Raw genomic sequence first — 23012 nt, 5'->3', positions numbered from 1 at the left:
AATGACTTTGTCCTCTGAAACTAGAATTCATACTATATTTTTATGTATATAATTTTTAGACTTTGAATAAAGCAGTGGTTCTCAATCAGGGGCAATTTTGTCGCCCAGGGGACCTTTGGAAATGTCTGGAGACATTTTTGATTTCTCAAGACCTGGGTGGGCAGGGGGAGGGGGTGCTACTGGCATCTAGTGGGTAGAGGCTGTAGATGCTGTTAAACATCCCACAATGCAAAGGACAACCCCCTACCAACAAAGAATTATCTAGCCCAATATGTTAATAATGCTGATTTTCAGAAACCCGGGAATAAAGCCAGGGACTTTCAAAGACTATGGTGTGCTGTTGGATATTTTCCATTCCTATCCGGTGCCCACATTGATCAATTAGAGGTGAGCTCTCTACTCAGAGGCACAGCAGTGGGGAGTGGGCGTTCATCTTTCCTTTTGAAAGCAGCAGATTTTCTAGAGCTCCCATTTAAAGAATGTGCCATATTCACTCAGTTTCTGACGGATATTAAATGTGCTTTGGAAACTTAGCAAGAAATGTACAAGTTCTCAGTAAAGAGAATTTGTAGAAAACAGAAACAGAACAGCAGGCTTCTAGTTTCTCCTCCTCCAAAATGGCTTTAGTGGATTCAAAATGGGAAGTGTGAATAAAACTGCCTTGTATTTTAAGTAGGAGCATTTGGAAGTATTGGTAGAATGCCTTCAGGACATGAAATCTTCAGTTACATGATCACTTATTTAGAAATGCGATGAAGTGTGAAGAAACTGCACCAGCAGGAAGAATCATTTAAAATTTTAAAAACCTGAAAAATCGTTTCATAGAGCATGGATATGATTACAAATCAGCTGGCACATGTAGTAGAGCCTTCGTGTTTCACTGTCACAAATCCACTGACTTTCCTTAACTTATTAGTAGTTAAGAGAGCCAAAAGAGAGCAAAAAGGTAATTTATTTACATTAATTAGCTGATTTGGAGGGAAATGAAGCTTTTTGCTTCTAATCTATAGTTACACCTAATTTGCCTATTTCAAATCCAGCCAAAAACTAAAACATAAATTTCAAAAATCAGTAAAGTAAATGTCTTACCTGTTTAATCTTAAAGAGCTTAGAACTTTCAATCTTGGTTAAAGTTATTAGAAAACTATCCAAATTGACTGCTTTATCCAGCTAATTTAGGCTAATGTACAGACCTGTGCAGTCCAGTTTGGTGGTATTAGCCACATGGTTATTGAGCGCTTGAAATGTGGCTAGTCTGAATTGAGATGTATTCTAAGTGTAAAATACAAACCACATTTTGAGGGCTTGGCCAAAAAAGAGAAAAATCTCATTAATAATTTTTATGTTGATTACATGTTGATATGATAATATTTTAGATATGTTGGGTTGAATAAAGTACGTTGTTAAGTTCATCTGTTTCTTTTCACTTTTTTTAATGTTGCTCTAGAAAATTTAAAAGTACATTTTTAGCTCACTATATTTCTGTTGGATGAGTTGGCCTAGGCCATTCACGTTTTAAGTAAGTAGTCGCTTTCATGATCAAATAAGAATTTAAGAAATTATGGTAATATGAAAGGCAATGCATACGAGTACAGGGTTTGCTAGTCATTCTACTGCGTAGCATCGTTTGCATAATGTTAACGCCCCGTTTCTCCTTTTCTGCCCAATGGAACCTTATGCAGGTTCAGGTTCTCCCAAACCTTCCTCCGAATACCTTGTGCTCTCTCCTCTGTGTTTTTCTGCTCACCATATTCCCCTTCTCTGAGATGCCTCCCCTACCTCATCTCCACCTCGATCTTAAAGATCTAACCGGAAATATTCCTTATTCGTAATGATTCTCCCCAAGCGCAAGTGGCCTCTCCCACCTTTGAACTCTAGCATTTAATCTATGTGGGGCTTTCTGGAAGTATGTTTTTTCTAACACTGCCGGAGTTAACGTTTTCTGAGAGAGCAGTTCCATGGTTAAATAAGTTAGGTGAATACCAAGTCAAACACAGTCACATAGGTTCTTTACTGCAAGATTTCTTAGGGGTTTAATAGCTTAATCTGATTCGAGAACTTTTAAAGAGCCATTTGGTATACAGCATTTCCCACTCCTATTTGACAGTGGAGTACATTTTTTTTCCTCCCTGCATTTCACAGGACTAAGTTACTAGCAACATGCTTTGAGAAATAGTGCATATGCTATTAAATTGGCATATGCTCTTTTGTGGCTTTTTTCTCTTGATTCGAACCATTACATAAATCTTATACCTTTACTTACATTTTCAAAGTTTTACTTCTTGTTTCCTAACGTATACTGTATGTGATTTTTTAAAGCCAGAAATCATCTTGGTCAGCACTGTGTAAAATTACTAATTACCTCTTGACTTAGCTTAATATCGTAAGTGATCATACCACACATGTATTAGTTCTGTTAATGATAATAGCAATATTAATCGGACATTCAGTAAGCGAAATCCTATACCTCTTACAATTGCACACTTCTTTCAAATTTAAACTCTAATTAGTGATAGAAGCACAAGACAACCCATTCAGTTTGGAATAGCATAGCAACACTAAACAAAGCCAATACATCTCTCTGGTGTTTCTTTGAAGGCAAAAGGAGTAAAATCGCTGGAAAATATAACCTTGGGAGACAAGTTGAAGACTAGAAAATGAGAGCAAAAAAGAGAACTTAAAGTAAAAAGTGTACTACAGAGAAGGAAAGACAAAGATGGATAATAAAGTACCCTCCGGAATATTTTAATTTTAATTAGATCACACTTTAAAACAAACAAAGAAAGCACTTCTATCAAACATTAGTTTGGTCATATGTTAACTGTAACTTATTTTTTCAAAATTATGCACTCAGTGACCAAATTCAAAAGCCTAGTTGATTCATTACTATTATACACACATGCACTGACTAACCGAAATTAGAATATTTAAGCCCGTTGTAAGAGTTAAACATGACAGATGATACCTAGGAAATGTCATATTAGGTCTGACCCAGAGACTATCCTATCCCATTCTATCCTTTATTGTCCCTGTCGAAGTCAGTCCTATCTCTGTCCCTATTCCCTTGTTTTATTCAAATATTTTTATGAACTTGACCTCCTCCCCACCCCAAGTAAGATATGAGTGAAGGAGACAGAGAAGAGACTGAGTTTTATGCCTCTTTGTATTTCTGTTCCCTGATATAATTCACTTAATATTTGTGAAATCCCTAACAGCGGCATTAAACGTGGTGTTGAAGAAGAGGGTAACTGTTTTCCTGATTTCCACCTTAAAAATCAGGAGTATCTCCCAGATCCAAGTTTCTCGTCATAACCCGTGATAAATAGCATCCATTACTTTTTCTATATTGTAAAATATTTTAATCAACTGATCAACAAGTGTGTATTAACAATCTGTTTACTGTATTTGGGGCCAGGTGCTTTGGGAAGGTAAAAAAGAAAGTAAAATACCTATTGCTTTGCCTTCAGGGTTGAGAAGAAAAGACAAACAGATAATTAGAAAACAAATGGCGAGTGAGTGCTAAGTTCTGTGCAACAGTTACTTTAGTTCAGAGAAAGAAAACTGAAAGCAGGCTGGGACAACCAAGGAAGTTTGCAAAGTAAAGCCTACTTTGAAGGCTGTTAAAGCCAGAGGTATGATTTACATTTATGTTCTGGTAGATGTCAGATTGCCCGTAAAGATTTGAGGAGAGTGTCCACAGGATGATTCCTATGGTAAGGTTAGACCCAGGTGGCCCTGTCTGGAAACAGAATCGAGTCGAGGAGAGACTGCAAAAGGAAGATCATGTCACAGAGTGTTGGCCTTAGCCTAAGTTGGAGGATGTGTCTCTCTAGGGCAGTGGCCACGGGACTAGACCAGGGGCAGCTTTTGAGAGGAAACAGAACTCAGTGACTGTCTGAAAACAGAAGATTAAAAGATGCGGATGAGATGGTCAAAAATGACCTCAGAGTTTTGAGCACAGGTTAAAAATAATAATAGCTAATGTTTTTTGAGCATTTGCTCTGAGCCAGACAGTGTTTTGTGTGCTCTGCGTGGATTTTCCTGAGTTTCCTGATGCATTTATTGATGTAAGCACTAGTATTTCCCCCATTTTGTAGACGAGGAAACAGATTCATAGAGGAAATGTAACTTGTCCAAAGTCACAGCTGAGCAGAAATTTTAATCCAGGCAGCCTTGATTCAAATCCCGTGCTCTTAACGTCTATGCTATTCTCCATCTCATGCCCTAAAGAAATGAGGGTGACATAGGTAAATTTGGGATGAGGAGCTAATTTGGGGAGAACAAGAAATAATGACTAATATTTGAGATAAAGTTTGAGTTTGAGACAGGAGTATTTCCAAGTAGACGTGTCCAGGTGAGATATGGAGATGAGAGACCTCACCTTGGACAGGCTGGACATCTAAATTTGGCATGTAAGCATCACAGAGAAATCAAAAGTTCTCAAGAGAAGAGAACATAGCAGCGATATCAAAGATTGCAATGGTTCAGTAGATATTACTGCTTGGAGGTAATGGATTTGATAAGCGTGCATATTGGTATTTCATGTTATACGACCCTGGGCCAGCGCTCTACAAACTTCCTTCATCACATACCTCTATTATAGCACAGTTTTTGAGCATGCGCCTTGAGTATATATAAATGATTTTCCATTGTTTTCACTTGATAATGTAGTTGATGAAGAGTTCACACTGGGAGAAGAGGCAGCTCTGTCATTTTCTGGTTCTCCTTGCACTCTCAGCATGAACTTCAATCTGCACTTCCTTTGCAGGGCACTTTTTAAAGCCATTTCTCCATTTGGTTGAGTTAAAACTATTCTGTATTATCCAGGCACATGTAAACTGCACTCTCTTACAGTACCTTGTACATGCCAGGACACCACTGTCTAGGCCTGCCTTATGGGGTTCTCATTCTCACAGCACTTACATGGGTGGCACCAGACATCTGATTTGGGAGCAAAGTTATGCACTGGTTTCATTCCATATATAAATATCATAATTTTTTATTTACAAATTGCCACTCTAGAATTTCCTTTCCATACCCAATAGTTTCTTTAGCTGTTCGCTACCTCCACCAGGGAGCTTCTCTGCACTTCAGAAACCACTGACTCTGTCTTAACTTTCTCAAGGGTCAGGAGGTGCTTCCTCAGTACTCATATTCCAGCATTTGCTGAGTGGACAAGTCTGAGATCACTAGATCTATACACTGTATGGTGTACACACTTCTGTCCAAAAGCCACTCAGCTTTCCCTTTCCGGATTAGAATCCTTGTAGATTTAGTCCCCTCATACAAGATCCTCACTCCTTTTTTCCATTTTAGTTTCCCATTTTCCATTTAATCACTTTAGCTTCAATCTTCTCCTGTTTTATCTTATGGTTCTTGGGATATGGTATCGAGAATTGCATTGTATTTCCAGAGGCAGCGACTATAGATACATACATGGACAGATCCCTGTTCCTTGCATGTTTCCAGAATTTCCTTTGATAACTCCCAGCAATCCATGTCTTTTCCAGCTCCTTTCACTGTGGAATGAGGACCTCCCTTTTATTTGTCATAAGTAAAAGCAGTATCAGAGTCAGAATAAATATTCAGTAAACATTTGTTTAGTGGAAAACAATTTGGAGATTAGAGTCAGATGGTGATGTCAAAAATATTTTTTAGGGGCTCGTCCCGTGGCCGAGTGGTTAAGTTCGCGCGCTCCGCTGCAGGCGGCCCAGTGTTTCGTCAGTTCGAATCCTGGGCGCGGACATGGCACTGCTCATCAGACCACGCTGAGGCAGCGTCCCACATGCCACAACTAGAAGGACCCACAACGAAGAATACACAACTATGTACCGGGGGGCTTTGGGGAGAAAAAGGAAAAAATAAAATCTTTAAAAAATATATATATATATTTTTTAATCCTTGTTAAGTGAGTAGAAAATGATATTAATTAATGTGTCTTATTTATTTTTATTTAGTTATTGCTTTTAACTTATTTTTAATTCCTATCATTTCTTGTCAATCACTTTATTGTTTTCTTTAGCTCTGAATTAAAAGTTTTCCTATGCTTGGGCAGATAATAATCCTTCAAACAGTTAGACAGGCTAGCCACACTACACTTGGAAATATATTTGCATTTGAGCCATAGAAAATAAACCTTAGCAGTGAAAAATGGCCAGTGTGAATATTAAAATATCAGACAACAGTTGGGAACTCTAACTAGATTATTTGAAATAAAACACAATACTGATACAGTTAAGTGCACTGTCCAGAAAGTTTGTGATATACTCATATTTCCAATATATATAAATAATAAAATAGATGTTAAAATAATTTGTAACTTCTTACCATAGTGCTGAGGTCATTTATTATAATTGTAAATGGAAAAAAATTAAAGAATTTATAAATAACTGTGGACCAACTCCCTTCCTAGGCTACAAGTAACAGAGCTTTTATTTTTTTGATTTATAAACAAAAAACATGGTTCTGGTTTTATTTTAAATTTGAAATCAATGTGGAAAGATGTCTTTCTATATATTTCTTATTAAAATAAATGAAGCCAAATGGATACTGCCAGAAGATGCTCAGAACTAGGTATATTTTAGAGTTATATCATCAGAGCTCTTTGGCTAATTGGAAGCTTGATTCATAAACATTCGGGTTGATATAGAAGCAAAATTAATTTTTTTGTCCTCTTCTATGCAGCATGTCTGTTTCACATGACAGATGTATTTAGAATCTTATCAGTATAATTTTTTAAAAACTGACTTGAGAAACAGTTTTACAAAAACACCCACTTCTATTTCTAAAACTAACTGATAATGATAAATATGTGTTTTCCCCTTCTTATACTGACAGTTCACTAGATTGCACGTATGTCCAGGGAAGTGCAAAAGAGCTGTAAGATTTGGAAAAGAGGGAAAAAACTAAGTGAAAAACAGGAGTAGAAGGGAACAACAGAATGGCTCCTGGTGTGAGGAGGGTTAAGAACGGCAGGCAGAGGTGAAGAGCACCATGAATCTGGTAAAATTTCTTGTTCTCTGTGTCTAAAGAAAAAATTCCAGTTGGGCCATTGTGAAATATAGTTCTGCTTTTGTCAACGACATCATGGGCTCCTCATTGAAAAGGACAATGTAAATAAACAGGCATGAAATGCAACAAAGAGCTATCAGCTTTGAAAAATCCCCACCCCTGTTCCACTGGAGAACTTGAATTTGGCAGTCCTGAATAGACGTCTTGTGGGAGCTGCAGCAAACAAGAGGCAGCAGATTGTCGTGTTGTTTGTTATTGCCGACACAATGGCCAAACTGGAAACTCCCCTGGCTTATTTTCTCTCATTGCCCAACTAGAAGCCCATCAGGGAGTGGACTTTCAGATGAGACTGCCTTTCTGAAAGTAAATATAAGGCTCGCCCACATCGTTGGAAAAGTCATCAAACTTCTGATGATCATTGTTTAGCAAGCCCAGTACTTTTCCATTCTTGTTAATGGGTCTGAAAAAAGTGCTAGTGACTGCAAAATGATGTATACGTTCTATGTGGATAAGATAGCTTTGCCAAATGTTAAATTATTGAGTTTAAAAGAGGCCAAGCAGGTGAATGCAGAGGTTTGAAGAATATCATTCTTAACGCAGTTTCAGAACTTGGAGTGGGTGTAAATAACAAGCATATTGGTTTAATGGGTGACAGTATTAGATCTAATCTCCAAATGAAGAGAGAAGCTTCTGACCTGTTCAAGCAGGAAATGCTCTTCCAGATTTTAATACCTTGCCTTAGTCACCATTTGGAGAGCTAGGTGCTGCCCAAACACATTTAAAACACTGGCTCTGTTAACATTTTTGCCAGACTTACTTCTCTTTGACTTACATCAAACAGCCCATGGCGTCTTTGTGAAATAAAAACATTAGCTGAGTTTGTGGAAGACTGTTTAACAACATTAAAGGAAGCAGATGGAATGCACCGGTTACAGCATAAAAACAAGGCAGGCAAAGTCCACCTTTACATATTTCCTGTGTTCGTGCCTCAGTTTGAAAGCCTGGTCGCTGAGAAAATTACAAGTCCTGTCCTACAAATGAGAATCTAGAGCTACCTGAGGATATTAACTAGCCTAAAATGTGTCCTACATCTTCTACTCATCCTTGAGTTGTTAGACCTACTCTCCAGATGGTGCTCTCTTCTAGCACAGTGTGATTGGCTGTTTGCCACATCACTTCTCAAGAAGTGCTATCTTAGCCTCAAGAGGATCAAGAAAGGGACTTTGTATGGTGCATTCAGTGATTTACTGGTGAATGCAGAAAGAAATTCAAAGGTAGCATCTTTTAGAAGGATCAGACTAAACGGGGGATAGCATTGTGATTAAAATTTTTAGGGAACGAATCTTCATTTATACTAATGCAACTTAAGACTGTGCATATCACATTTTGGAGGTGTCCATAAAGAATACGCATCCTGGTGCTTCCAATTATTGGACACAAATATATGACCAACAAATAAGCAAGCCTTAAAAGAATATGGAGTCAAAGAACTTGAAATGTTTATTAATCCCTTTGAAGGGCTGCTACAGTTACATCATGTGGTTGCTTCCCAGTTGGCTAGAGAACAGGATCGCTCAAAGGTTTCAGATTGAAAAGCCTCACACAGCTCTCTAGGCAAGGAGTTTGGCAGTGATGCTGAAAAACTACAAAGACAAATTCCCAAATATTTATCATATGATTTGTATTCTGCAGTCATTTCCAGTATCAGTGGCAACGGTGGAAAGGAAAGGATGAAGTCAGGTTACAGGAATAGAATGCTTGAGACAGGGCTTGAATATCTAATGCACATTTTTATGAAAGGCCCAATGCCAGGAGTCTATAACTACGGACCTGCCGTCAACCTTTTCTGATTAAAGCTCACCAGAACAAACAAATTACCTTCTGGCAAAAGACCATCTGAAAAACGTCAGTTTTGAAGGAGAACCATATTCCTTCTGATAAAAACGAAACAGAATTTTCTGCTCAAACCCCCTCTGTAAATCACTGTTATCTCTCGCTATATATCTCAGCTAGGGAGAAGTGAGCAGTCCGTAGTAGAGTGTAATAATACAGCTACTAGGGCGAAATAAAATCAAGTGAGTACGTTTCCTACCGTGAAGGGGCTGTGTGTCCATTTAGTTTGCAATGTTTGTAGAAACAGCAGCACTCTCTGGAAAAGAAATTCAAGGGATTCAGCCAAGGGGAAAAAAAGCCTTCCTTGATTTTCACTTAACCACATTTCTCAATTTTAAAGAAAAAAATACAGTGTTTGGTTTGTATTAATAAATAGGATTCTTCTGTCATACTTCTTTTCTGTTTTTTTTTCTATTCTTGGTTTATCCTAAAATATAGTTTAAAGCTAGAAATTGAAGTATCTCCATACTAATGTTAAATGAGGCATGTCATTAGACCTATAAGAGTTAAAATGATCATCTTTTATTTTATTATTTAAAACTTGCCCAAAACATGGCTTAATATTTGGGTGGAGGTCATCATTTTACCTTTATTCTCCATGGCCACATAACACTCCAAACACTGCTTGGGCTCTGTGCAAGGGCACAGAGTAAAATAAAAAATCACACCTACTCTTACTGCTATGGCAAACTACTTACATTTTTCCCAATATTTACCAGGGTTCTTGGTACATAGCATGGAAAGTATTTTATGTTGAATACATAAAATTGCTCATTAATAAAAAGCCTGGAATTCACAGGGTAGGATTTGCAGCAGTAAAAGTATAACTCTGTAAGGCAATTTTTAGGTAAGCATTGTACAAACTGCCTAATTATTATTTGCTCATCTCCATTGTGTTTTGTGATGAATATTTTAAAATAATATTTTTCAGATATTCATTATTGCATAATTAAAAGCCAAAAATGAAAGACAGAAGATTCTTAATTCTGTATTTATTTCCCATTGGCAACATTTCACAGTCCTTTCCTATAGAGGTATTTCTGAATTTAGATCTGTGTGGAGGGGACTACTGATATTAATGTAGGCAAAAAAGTTCGTAATTTATATGCAAAAATTATAAGTGTTTGCTATGGGAGACGTAAGCACATTGGTTTTAACAAGCCACACTTCTCTACTTAGCATCTCAGACATTAGGAAATTGGCTGCTCTCAAGTGTATTTAAAAAGGGTTTGTATTGTGGGGTTTTCTAGCATTCTCTTGGCCAAGTAACTGTTTAATAAATCTTTTCAAGTTTCAAAATTGGCAAAAGTAGAATTTTCCTGAGTTTATTATAACAATAAACATAGCAAATGTGGGGCCCGGCCCGGTGGCGCAACAGTTAAGTTCGCACGTTCCGCTTCTCGTCGGCCCGAGGTTCGCCAGTTCAGATTCTGGGTGTGGACATGGCATTGCTTGGCAAACACCATGCTGTGGTAGGCGTCCCACGTATAAAGTAATGGAAGATGGGCATGGATGTTAGCTCAGGGCCAGTCTTCCTCAGCAAAAAAAGAGGAGGATTGGCAGTAGTTAGCTCAGGGCTAATCTTCCTCAAAAAAAAAAAAATATATATATATATTATATATATATAAATGTGTCTTTTTACAAAATAAATCCTCATCTAGAATTGTTTTCTATTTTAATACTAAAAGTCAAATAAGTGGTAGGGGAAAGCAAGAGAAAGAACTATAATAAGGAATCATGGGAATACTTTTTCAAAGAGAATTCTTTGAATTCTCACTCAAGAGAAGTGAGTCCATTAAAATAATGAAGCTAAGATTAATATTTTATAATAAATGGGATGAAACGTATCTATTTTCTTTTGCAGAAGCTTTTCAGGTTATATCAATTTGGAAGTCAGTATTTCACTTGATCGCTAAAAAAATGTTTTGACTTACTCTTCAACTCATGTTACAAACCCAACAGCAACCACAGCTTCCATGCGCATCATATCTTTCATATGGCTTTATCATTCCATGATACTATACACCTGTATAGTTCCAGCAGAAAGCATTTCCGAAGCCAGAAACGATTCTCTTCTCTTTCACACTCAAGACTGGAGTAAATTCCATGACTCTGATAAATCAGATTTTCCAGGGAATACACATGGAGGGCAATAGGAACTGGACGGTGGTGGTGGGAGATGGAGGTTTGAGATTGGGAAGAGTGTTCTGGGTAGAAGGAACAACATTTGTGAAGGTGAAAGGTAGAAGGCAAGGATTAGACCATGAGGGATCTTGTAAATCACACATTAGGGTATGAACTTTTTTTTGAGGGCAGTGGTGAGCATTGAAGGGTTTCAGCTGGGGCAGGAGGGATGCAGGATGGTATGGGGATAATCAGGTTTGCACGTTAAAGAGACTATTCTGGCTACTATTTAAAAATGTACTGAAGGGGGAAGTCTGTAGGCCAGGTTAGAAATCCAGGCAGGAAGAGCTGGCAGAGAGATGAACGCATTTTAAAGATAATTAAGAGACAGAGCAAGAACGATTTAGGTTCCGATTAATTGTAAAGGTGAGAGAGAAAAGAGTTAAGAATGTCATCCAGCTTCCTGGGTGTGCATGATGACAGCATTTATTAGGGAACACAGAAGGAAGATCAACTTTTAGAGGAAATGTGATGAATTCAGTTTGGAATATAGTGAGTGTGTGGACCCTGTGGGATATAAAAGCCGACATTTCCAGATGGATTATGAAATAGTCATGGAATAAGGATGTGGATTTATAGAATTTATGGGAGAACTGATTATAAGTAGTAACTGAAGCATTTACAAAGAAAGATAGTACTTAGGGAGGGAGGGCAGGATGAAAACATAAGGGGATCAGGGCTGGAAACTGAGGAACACCAACGTTTAAGGAATAGCCTGAATGGATACCGAGAAGCAGAAAAAACAGGAGGGTGCGTTACGGAAGGAAAGTAGTTTTCAAAAATGTGCAAGTGTTTAACTGTGCTAAAAGCTGACGAGATCAAGGTTAAGATGAAAACTAGCCATGAGATTAAACCACATGGACGTAATTTGTGCCTTTGGGCAAGAGCTACTTGGCAAAATGGTAGGTACACGTATGTGAGTGGAGTGGGCTGGGTGAAGAGGCAGGGAGAGTGTGAGACGTGAGTATAGACTCTTTCAGAAAGCTGATGATGAATGGGGAGAAGCAACTGGAAAGATCCAAGAGTTTAGGAGAGTCATTTATTTAGTTGGGAAAGGTTTCAGCATGTTTAAATGCTGATTTGAAGTGTCTGATAGAAAAGAATGTCCACATTATAAAAAAAAATAGCTAATAAGAACGCTAACACTCACTGAATGTTTAATATACACCAGGCACTCTTCCAAGTTCTTCATGTATATTAACTCCGCTGATGCTCACAATAACCCTGTGAGATAGGTACTGTGTTTATTCCATTTTATAGATAAAGAAATAGAAACCTGGAGACTTAGAAGGACTAACTGATGAGATAACTTCCCTTAAGAGGTGGGAAAGGATGGAATCCAAAGCCCAGGTAAAGAAATTACCCCTGTACAGAAAAGGTACAACTTCCATTCTAAAGGACCGGAAATGGAAAGGGTGGGGTGGAAGCAGGGGAATCTGTAGGTTTGAAGGCAGGAGATTGAAAGAGTTCTCTTAATAGCTTCTATTTTGTCTGTCAGTCAGGATAAGGGCATCTGCATAGTGCGAGGGTTGAGGTGTTAGGCTGGGAGGTTTGAGGTGTGGCGGATTCAAATAGACCCCGTGGAGAATAGGAGAGAATGCTGACGAAGGGGCATAAAATGATTGCCAGGCAGCACTGAGGCCCCACTGCAGTTAGAGAGCCGGTGCTAGCAGTGTCACTCATCTGCACGGTTGTGGGGTTTCTCCCATGCTCAACTTCAGGTCAGAGGAGAGGTAGTGCTGTTAGGACTATCCAAGAAAGATCCAGAAGTCTTGGTGTTGAGTCCACAATGGAGACTTAGAAGACCTTGGAGGCAAACCAAACAGGCAAGGGGTATGGGGAAGAGGAGGAGGTGTAGATCCGTTTCAAAGGGACTTGTTTGCACCTTCTTCAGACATAGCGTATAATTACGCTTAATTAATCAGGTAGACAGGGAATGGATCGTGTCCAGAGATAAAAAATAGATCTTGGTGAAGGGGTATATGGGAGCTCTCTGTACTTTCTGCTTAATTTTTTGTAAACTCAGAACTGCTCAAAAAATATAAAGTCTATTAATTTAAAAAAAGTAGACCTGGGAATATATAAAGTAGTGATTATCTGAATATGTCTTACAAATATGTGTTACGTTGCTTGTCTATAGTGGCTCAGCAGATAAAGAGAAGAAAAGTGTTTGGAACTATCAGAGTTTGGTCTATCAGACCACAAAGTACATGCTCATTGTCCCATACCCATTATTGATTCTATTCATTGGTATGCATAGGCTTAACCTTTGAAAGCTTTCTGAAAGTGCTGAAAATTTGAATAAAGGCACTAGGATTTGTTTTTGAAGACTTGAGAGTTTATCCGTCAGAAGAAAAATTCACTAATGAACCAGTAGGTGGCAGTATAACATGGTGTTCTTGAAATTTTTAATAATATTGCTAATTAACAAAATATTGATTGAAGCACCAGGTACAGTGCTTGTTGCTGTGCTAGGTAATCAAAACTCTGAGACAAAATCTCTCTCTTCCAGAAGCATACAGTCAGACAGTAAAAATTCAAGGGGAAACCCAGAGCTGCTCTCTCTGCATGAATCCACTGGGGCCCAGTATGTGGGGCAGCAGAAGTCTCTCAAAGTGGGAGGAAGAGAGGTAGGGAGCGGCTGGGAGGAGGAGTGGAGAGGAGAGAGGAGCAGTAAAGAGAAAGAAACTCTGCAGGAGCTAAAATTATAATAGAACCTACTCATCCTTCAAAATTCATCTCAAAACTCACCCCTGGGAGTCTCAGACCCCAGTCTGATTCAGATGCCGGCACGCCCTCAGGGCATTCATCTGTCATGGTGCTCACACAATGAATAGTGTGACAGCTGATGGTCATGCCCACATCTCTATTAATTAGACTGAGAGATACTTGAGGACAGGAAACACTGTTGATCTTTGAATACTCTGGAACCAGTATCAGCCAGTATCTGAGCCAGTGACTGACTCAGAATAGGAATGAAATGAACACTGATGGATGAATGAATGGATGAATGAATGATAGGTATCTGGGCATTTATCATGCCTTCTCCTCTAACCTTTTTGATCTACCTTTAGGAAGAAAAGTCCTGTCAACATCTTTTCTAATGAGAAATTCAGTTTCTTTATTTGTATCTCAGAAGTCATTTGGGGAAGACAATATTTCTCCTTAATAAAAGTTAAAATAAAAATCTTTACAATGAGGAGAATGGGAAACAAGCAAGCAGGAGGCTGCAGTGGTAGTTTTAATAGTTTGATCCTGGGGGAGAGACGATATCTATTAAGCTATAACCATGTGCCAGACATAAATAGTAGGCTTTGCATGGATTCTTGTCTAATCTTTGCAACAGTGTTATGAGCTAATTACTGTTATTAAGCCTATTTTATAGGTGAGAAAATGAGGATCAGAGAAGTCAATTTGCCCAAAGACATTAACTGGTGCAACCTGATCTTTCTCCTTTCCTTCCTTACTTCTTTTTTGAGCGTGCACTTATCACATGCTGAATCCTGGAGGGGTTGAACAACTTGTCTAAGGTCACAGAGTCAGAAAGAGGCAAAGAAGGACTCAAAACCAGACCTATGGGACTTGAGAATCTGTGTCCTTCATTAAACTACATTTTTTCGTCACAGATCTCTTTGCAGACTTCAGGGAACTCATTTCACTTTCTGCTCTCCTTTGAATTAGCCTCACACTATGGCAGCCTGTAGCTGGGCTTCTGAATAGAAGGAGACACAGGTGTTTTTCTACCAGCCTTCTCCGGTCTTGAATTTGCTAATTCTCCACCACCAGCAGCTCTTCTTGAAACTTTTGCCTGGTCCAGTTGCCACCAGGGCCAGGGACCTGGGAAGCCACCCTTAGACTTCTGAGCTTCCGGCAGCAGCCCCAGCTGTTTGTCAACAATGGTTAGGAGGACTGAGAGCTCCCATCTCAGATCAGTGCTCGATCAGAGGACAGAGGTGAGTGACTTCATGGGAAAAAAAAAGGGGTGTGCTAGCCTATCACGGCCATCTGGAAACAGCCAGATGTGATGGCGTCAATGGCCCAAAATGCCATAAGTCACTTAGAATCCTATTCTCATTTTAACAGTGCTGTTTTTGATGCACAGTAGATAAGCCTGAAACCGAATATACAAAAATGCTAACAGAAGGAATATGGATAATTGGTGTTAGGTCAATAAGATGATGAGGAATATTTTTCTTTTATTTTCCAAAATTTTGATGATGTGGTTTTAGTACCTTTAAAAAGAAAATGTTAAAGTTATGTTTTTTTAAAAAGTACTTTTTTTCTCTCTTTGATTACACAGCATTCTAGAAATAGCTAGAGAGGACACATGGGCAGATGAAATAATGTAGGCCAGATTCTCAAATTCTGGATTTATCTTCCTACAGAATTTTCTGCAGCGGATTGGAGAGGAGCTACAATTACATAGCTAGGGCTATATTTACTCACTGGGTCACGAGATTTCAGGTGACAAGGGAAAATGGTTCACAGGAATGGCCTGGGAGGTGGAAATAAGGCAGCAATCAAAACTGTCCTCAGCTCTACAGCTTACAACTGCAGAGATACACACACACAGCTGTCCTCAGCTACACAACTTACAATTGCAGACACACACAGAGCTGTCCTCAGCTCTACAACTTAGAACTGCAGAGATACACACACACACAGCTGTCCTCAGCTCCACAACTTACAAGTGCAGACACACACACACACAGAGCTGTTCTCAGCTTTACAGCTTACAACTGCAGAGGTACACACACAGACTCACACACACAGAGCTGTCCTCAGCTCTACAAGTTACAACTACAGAGGGACACACACATACAACTGTAATTTACAACTGCAGAGGTACACACACACACCCAAACACACACACCTGTCCTCAGCTCTACAACTTACAACTGCAGAGATACACACTCATGCACAGCTGTCCTCAGCTCTACAACTTAGAACTGCAGAGGTAGACAAACACACACACACACATACACACCCACCCCAGCGGTCCAGTTGGTTGATGCTTCCAGGTTTCCCCCGCCCCTGTAGCTGCCATCACAGTAGTTGGTCTCTCGGGGCACTCTGCTCTATTTTGCAATACTGCTCTTGTCCTTTGAGTAGACAATCTCAAAATCCTCCTATTTTCCTCCCATCTTTTAGCAGAAATAAAGGCAGAATTCTAAAATAAATCTTTACCGGAAAGTTGAAGGGAAAACAAGTAAAAAGTCCTGGAAAGAAATGATATAATGGAGAACAGATTCTTTTATCTTAATGTAACTCAAATCTAGCCACAGATCTGCTTTCTGGGAACCCAGATTATAAATTTCTTTATAAATGTCTAAGCCTAGGCTGCTGTGGATGCTGAAGGAGTCCCTTGGAGCCTCTAAGCTGGGGTACCTGCTCTGCCCCTGCCACGTCTGAGAAGAGTTTTGGCCTCCGCTCCTGTCTCCTCTCTAGGTAGCCACCCCGCTGGGTTCAGGCAGCTTTCAACTGCCCTGTCCTTCTTATCCTTTCTGGTCTCTTGGTCTCCTGGGAAGGGAAGGTGCTTTTCTCTCAGGCCCGGTATTCAACCTCTGGATTTAGGTCTTCCTTGTCTTCTTTGTAGATCCCTTGCTTTGCCCTTTCTGTAAGTCTGTAAGACCCACACATCTCCCTGTCTTGTCTAGTCATTAGATAAATGTCAAGACTCAGTTTCTCCTGCCTGGGATGGCAATCTTTACACTCATACTCTCGGGAGCATCCTAATTTCAATCATTCTACTCTATTGCTGCAATAAGTGTACACCTACTTGTCCAACCATGCGTCCCCAGTTTGTTTAATACAGTCACCCTACCTACGTCTTTGGCTAGTGTCTTCCCCTATTCTCACAAATGGACAAAAGGCCATAAACAGCAGATGGCCTTTTTGGAGGATTCCCTCGTGTCTGCTCCCCCATCAGGGAGGCAGAAGCCTGTATCCTCACCATCCTCCAGAGCTGACAACCCCCAACCTCTGCCTCCTCGTCTGGATGTTCTCTTAATTCCTGTTCTTCATCTGAGAGATGCCTCTGACTGAAAATTCATTTGCAGAGCAGAGATAATTGACACACTCTGAACCCAATGAATGTTCTAGCCGGTCTTGCCATAGGTTATCCTCTCCCCTCTCTGACCCAGGTCCTCTCTGGGCCCCTCCTCAGGGAGTAATCTTGCAGAATTCTACTCATTACAGTTTTACAACCTGAAAATCTCTTAACCATATCATAACCCACATACAATAAGAGGAGGGTTGATTACTCACACTTTTACAGGAAAATGGACAGCTGTCTCCCTAGGAAGAAAAATATGGGTCTCCACCCTACCATAAAAAAATCCCAAGATGCCCCAGAATGCAGTTTCTTTTCTTCATGACGTGTTGGAAAGCACGTCAGCTGCTCCTTGTTGCTGTGCAGATCGCCCAACGCTGGGTCACTGAGACAGACGGCAGCACTGGCTCGCACAGCTCATAGGATTAGGAGCTGGTGCTCTGTCAGCCTTGAGAGAGTCCGAGAAAGCCCCAGCATACGCAGGTGAGCCATGAGGAAGAGCGGATGTGGGGGACCGCGATGGGTCTCTGTTGTGTGATGATGTTTTCTCTTTGCGTGCATTTGTATTGTCTTTTCTGTGAAGTTCACAGTCTGGGGAGTTTCTATCAATAAAAACCTGTCCTTCATCACTTCTCTGGTGTCAGGGATTGGCCACATACAACTCACAGGATTTTTGTGAGGCTCAAATAAGATTATATATGTGAAAGAGCTCTGAAAATATAAAGTTGTGTGCAAATGAGAGGTATGAAGCATTTAATTACAAATTTTACATAAACAAAGAATCAAATAATTTACCCCAGATATGAGGGCATAATTACATAAACACATTCCTCGTCCCCCAATTTACAATACTCTCTCTCCCCTGTTCCTTCCCAGGTCAAGGGAGTGCTATTATTTATAATCTTGAAGGGTTCCGGCCTTCTAAAGCAGTTGATGTTTTCTAAAATCCAGCATTACATTCATTTCTAAAGGAAAAGCCACAAAACCATAAAACCAGAGAATAAAATAAGTATTTAAGTAGAAACTGAAAATGATGCATGAGAATATTTTAAAACAGATGAAAGATGAATATAATATGCTGTATTAGATTATATCTCTTTGATGGTATAATCCCAATGTTATAAGACATTTCCCTTAATGACATGAGAAACACTTGAATGAAATTAAAGCCAACATAGATATTATCATTTGTAAAACTGGCCTTTTAGAACAGTAGGAAAACAAGCTTGGGTTCCAAAAGTAGAGAGCTAAGAGGCGTTTGAACACTAGATTGTCAGCCTTTCCCTAGGCAGGGTTGCTATGGTAACGGTGGGCTACCACACAGCCTCTCACTGCCTGCACTTCTGCAGTAAAAGCTTTCACTGAGCACGTGTTGGATTTTTTAGGCACACACCCCATCAGCAAGTACAAAGACATACCGGAGGCAGCTTTATCTGGGTCGTTTTCAAAACAGAAGTTATTTCTGTGTTTTTTATCCTGTACTGATGGGCCCCTCATGGGGTTATAGAATTCACTTATTCATGCATTCGTTCATTTGGCTGTTCTGTATTGATCGCCTACTGTGTGACAGGCCGTGTGCTAGGCACTGCCAGTGAAGACAGACAAGGCATTCTGACCCAAGATCATAACAGCTTTCCTGGGGTAAATTAAATACAGGTGTCCTGGAAGTACCTAAGGACTGACCTTCTTCAGGGGCCACGGGAGGTTTCCTGGAAGAAGCTGTCTCTAAAATGGAACCTAATGTATCTTTAGGATTTGAGGAGGATGTGTGGGTGGTGTATAAGAAATGCTCTAGACAAAGGGACCAGCATCTGCAACAGTCTAGAGGAAAAAAGAGAACCTCAGGCCCCAGAGAACTGAAAGTTCTACAGTCTGAGGGGTTTCTGTTTGTATGTGGAAGGAGGGGGGGCAGGGGCAGGCGGGGGGGCGGGGAGGTGAGGGGGTCTATAGAAGAGGAGTGGCAAGAAACGGAGACCAGAGAGGCAAAACAAGGCCAGATCGTAAAAGGCCTTCGTGCCACATTAAGGACTTTGAACATTACTTGGAGGACAACCGGGAAGTCATTAATGGGTTTTAATGAAGCAGCTTGAGTTGACCTTTCCGAAAGGGCTTGTGGAAAAATTGAAAAGCTGGTGAGAAAGGAGTAAGAGGCAAGACTGGAAGCAAGACAACTTCAGTTAGACCACTATTGCAGTAATCCAGGATGTTTGTGGTTTAGCCTCTAAATGGAGATAATGGAGTCAAACAGAGGACAGAAGTCATCAGATTCAAGAGATTAAAACTAGAGTGGCGTGGAGCGCACTTAGTGGTTTCTGCTACGTGGGGGCCACAGGAGGGAGACGAAGTCGACAATGACTCTGAGGCTCCTGCTTGGACAGCTCAGTGGAGGGTGCTTCTGCTATCAAGCCACCAGGCTCAATTCTCAGTTCTTAGTAGGGAACTCAGAAGCGCCTTTTGACCTTAACAGTTGATTGCTATGCCACAGTATATGTCCTCAGCTCATAATTTTGGAAATCATAGATTGTAGGAATCATCCTAGACAGTTACTTTCCTGAAGTCCATATCTGAGACAGCTGTGGGTATAGAAAGAATGAATTAATCACCTTTTCCCCTCAAATAAAGAATCCTAAGATTACCAACCTCACTGCTTAAGAGAGCTAAGTAGACTGAAAAGGCATGAAGCTGTATGGAGTCAAATTTCTTTTAGGGTATAGGAAGAAGGCAAATTGATTTCACTTCTCCTCTGACTTCAAGCTGTCTCTAGACTCACACCATACATTCCTAGACTTGAGAATTGAGGACTCAGGAAAAAGCTGTTTGGAGGGCAGACAAATGGGGATGGTGGAGGTTCAAGTACTATTGTCGAGGATCATCGTCGTCCCGTGTGGGACACTGGGGTGTAAGGATCAGACTCTTCCCCACCTGCCTTGCTTCTTAGAATGTTCTCCGCGTCAGAATAAAGGGCATCTAAGTTATTATACATGTTGAATTCCATCACCGGGTAAGATTTAAATATAGTAAGTGTAATAAATCGAGGCCTGTGACCCAGCCCATGATCCCGATTCAGAGTCCTCAGTTGGCAGGTTTTTGAGCTTTTTTCAACAAATTTGTCTGCCTCACAAATTTTTCTGCCTGTCAGGTAAGAGGCCTCAGCAAATATTGAATGAACGACCTGGACGTGACTTAATTGTCCTTTGGAAAGTTCTGTTCAGTCAGCTAGATACAGCTGTTTTGTTTTCCTCATCTCATCCTCCCAGCTACCCCCGAGGTAGCGTATTATTATTATCATCCCTCAATTTAACGAGGATAATTTGAAGTTCAAAGAGGTCAAGAACTTTGGGCATAAAGGCACTCCGCTTGAAGGGACTGGACTGCTGCCTTGAACCCGGTTTTCTGAGTTCAAGTGCGGCGTCCTTCCCATCGCTGGGTGCCTGCGGCTGACCCCCGGGCTGGGGCTGAGCTGGAGAAAAGGCTGTTCTCGCCCTAAGCTGCCTGGCTTCCCCACGCTCGCGGGAGCCAGCCTCGGGGGTCTTTTCCTGCGACAGGCCCTTCCCATGAGAATCCCCCAAGGAGAGTCGCAGCCTCTGAGCTCCCGGACCGAGATGCTGTGTCAGTGCTGCAGCATCGGCTTGGCCGGGGTCCGGGTGGAGGGGGACCCGCCCGTCTCTCTCAGGAGAGGTAATTGCTGGGAGCGGTGTGTTGACTTAAAACCGAGAGGGCAGGGAGGGGCCGCGAAGGAAAAACTTTCCCTTTCTCCATTTTGGCTCTCCATGATGTCGCAGCTCTTCTCAGCTTTTCCATCCAACGTGCACCCCCTGCAAACCGGATACCAGGTGCCAAACAGAGGGCGTCGGGCCCCTCCGGGCTGGAGATGCTCCGAGCCTGCGCCTGCCCCCTCCGGGTCGGACTCGGGAGAGACCGAGGGGTGCGCGGCCCGGGGTGGGGAGTGCCAGAGGCGACACGGGGTGGGCGGGGCATGCTGAGGAGCCGCCCGGGGCCGGCAGGTGAGGGAGGTCGGGGAGGGGCGGCGCCCCGGGAGCGGCCGCGGGCGGCAGCGGCGGCACCACGTGTCCGGCCTGGGCGGGGCGGCCGGGCGCGCCCTCGGAGCTGAGCGCGAACGGCGGCAGCGGCGGGGGCGCGTCAGCCCGCAGCAGCGGCCGCCCGCAGCCGGCGCGGGCTCAGTGCGGTGTCCTGGCTCTGGTGTACGCAGGTGCCTCCTCCTGGACGGCGGCAGCGGCGGCGCGAGGACCCGGCCGGCAGCAGCGCGATGGGGCCCCTCCGGGAGACCAAGGTAAGGAGGGCACGTCGTGCGGGCGCGGGCGGCAGTGTCCGTCGGCCCCGGAGGGAGAGGGAAGGTGGGCACTGCGGGGCAAGAAGCGGGTCAAGTGAGGGCTGGAGGGGTGGCGTTTAGAGTCAGAGTAAACGGGGACAAGAGGGTGATGGGGATGGTGGGAAGGCAGAGGGGGCATTTGCTCAGGTGATGAGACCGGGGAGATGGGGAGGTGGTACTGGAGGAAAAGATTCGGGGGATTGACTCGAGGATTAAAAAGATTGATTTGAAGGGTTAATCCCATCTCCTGAAATTGGGGATTTGGGATCTAGCTCTCAATTGATGTCCTGTGCGTGTGATGCGAATAAAATGGATTTAATGTATTGGTGACTGAGAAATAAGGACTCCAGCATGTCAGCGACTCAGCATTGGTTCAGGGTCTGCAGTGTGCCGAGTGGCTGGCTGACGTGTGATACCTGCTGGGTGACTGATGTGCAGAAGTAATCCAGAGGCTGGGCGCGGCTTTCGCCCCTGGATGGGGTGGATGCCTGAGCGACCTCAGCCATTCCCCGCGGCTGGGGCTTGCCATTCAATTCCTGCGCTGTGCGGATCTCCCAGAGGTGTTTACTTTGGCACCGACCCTTCCTGGTAAGGAGCGTGGAAATAAGCAGGAGGTCGTGTTTCGAAATAGTGTTTGTTACCTAATCCGAAACCTTTTTCGATTGCCGAGGTTCGAGGAAGCAGTGGGCTTTTTGCAAAGAGCTCCTCCTAGGAATCCATTTTAATAAGACAGGGTGGTGGTGACCCTGAAAAGCGCTGGACTTCAGGCTTCTAGATGATGTGCAATCTTGGCTAAGCATCTTTACCTCTTTTAGCCTCAGTTTCCTCATCTGCAAATAGGGATACAAATCAGTGTCTCTGTATGGCCTGGGTTGTAAAGGTTAAATGAGATATTGGTTGGGAAAGCACTTTAAAAATTGAAAAACATTGCCAAAATATTACTTTCTATGCATTTTTTTTTTTAACCAAGGCATGGCCGTCTGTCTTTAATGCTGTATTAAGGAGAGAGAGAAAAATCTCTTGTTACGGGTGTCCTGTAAGGAAAACAAAAGCTGAGCATGATGTAGAAGGTGGAGCCATCTTACCGGGTGTTGGATTTGTGTTTGCTTTTCTGTTGGCAACAAGCCTTGTGTACCAGGATATTAATGAATAATTAAGATCCTGGCCGGAAGAGGAGGGATTTGAAAGATAAGGCGCATGATCTAACAGGAAAGAATTGTTCCAGGTGGTCTACTTTGTGAGGGGACAGGAAAACAGAAGTCACATTGTCACAGCTAATTCAGGGAAAGTGAAATGGAAGTCTAAAGGAAATCGAATAATAAGCTGTGAGCCTTTGAGAGCGCCTTGAGTGTGATAGAAAAAGCCAGAGTGGGAAGGTAAGTTAGGAATGGCCTGGAGAGTGGAATGGCCTTCCTGCTAGTGGGTGGAAGTGTGTGTGTGTCCGTGAGTGTGCACATCCACGCCCCAGTGTGTGCTTTTCAGTAGATTGGAAGGGTTAGCTCAGTAGAAGAGTTTCGGAGTTCATTTCAACAACTGAGATAA

The 23012-nt window shown here is 41.9% G+C and overlaps 1 protein-coding gene and 1 long non-coding RNA gene across 21 annotated transcripts in view; one reads left to right on the top strand and one right to left on the bottom strand.

Annotated features, from left to right (window-relative positions):
• LOC138915427 (uncharacterized) overlaps positions 1-17457 on the bottom strand; it is a 54370-nt gene extending 36913 nt beyond the window's left edge. The window contains exons 1-2 of the long non-coding RNA XR_011421353.1: positions 17356-17457; positions 9104-9160 (exon numbers count right to left, since the gene is read on the bottom strand). This is a non-coding gene — a long non-coding RNA (uncharacterized lncRNA). The remainder of the gene's footprint in view (positions 1-9103; positions 9161-17355) is intronic.
• Positions 1-23012, top strand: part of SYBU (syntabulin) — a 109632-nt gene that overhangs the window by 21404 nt on the left and 65216 nt on the right. For 7 of the 20 annotated variants that reach the window (XM_070221711.1, XM_070221707.1, XM_070221708.1 and 4 more), the window contains exon 2: positions 21351-21431. In XM_070221711.1, coding sequence (XP_070077812.1) covers positions 21408-21431 — 24 coding nt within the window. In that variant the 5' untranslated portion in view covers positions 21351-21407. Of the gene's footprint in view, positions 1-17253; positions 17624-20922; positions 21066-21207; positions 21432-21501; positions 22059-22533; positions 22847-23012 lie in introns of those variants that run through there. The other 13 variants (XM_070221706.1, XM_070221710.1, XM_023648866.2 and 10 more) reach the window with 13 other exon arrangements.

This window comes from Equus caballus, chromosome 9 (genome assembly GCF_041296265.1).
Source record: "Equus caballus isolate H_3958 breed thoroughbred chromosome 9, TB-T2T, whole genome shotgun sequence".
NCBI lineage: Eukaryota > Metazoa > Chordata > Mammalia > Perissodactyla > Equidae > Equus > Equus caballus.
This window is presented reverse-complemented; position numbering and strand designations above follow the sequence as displayed.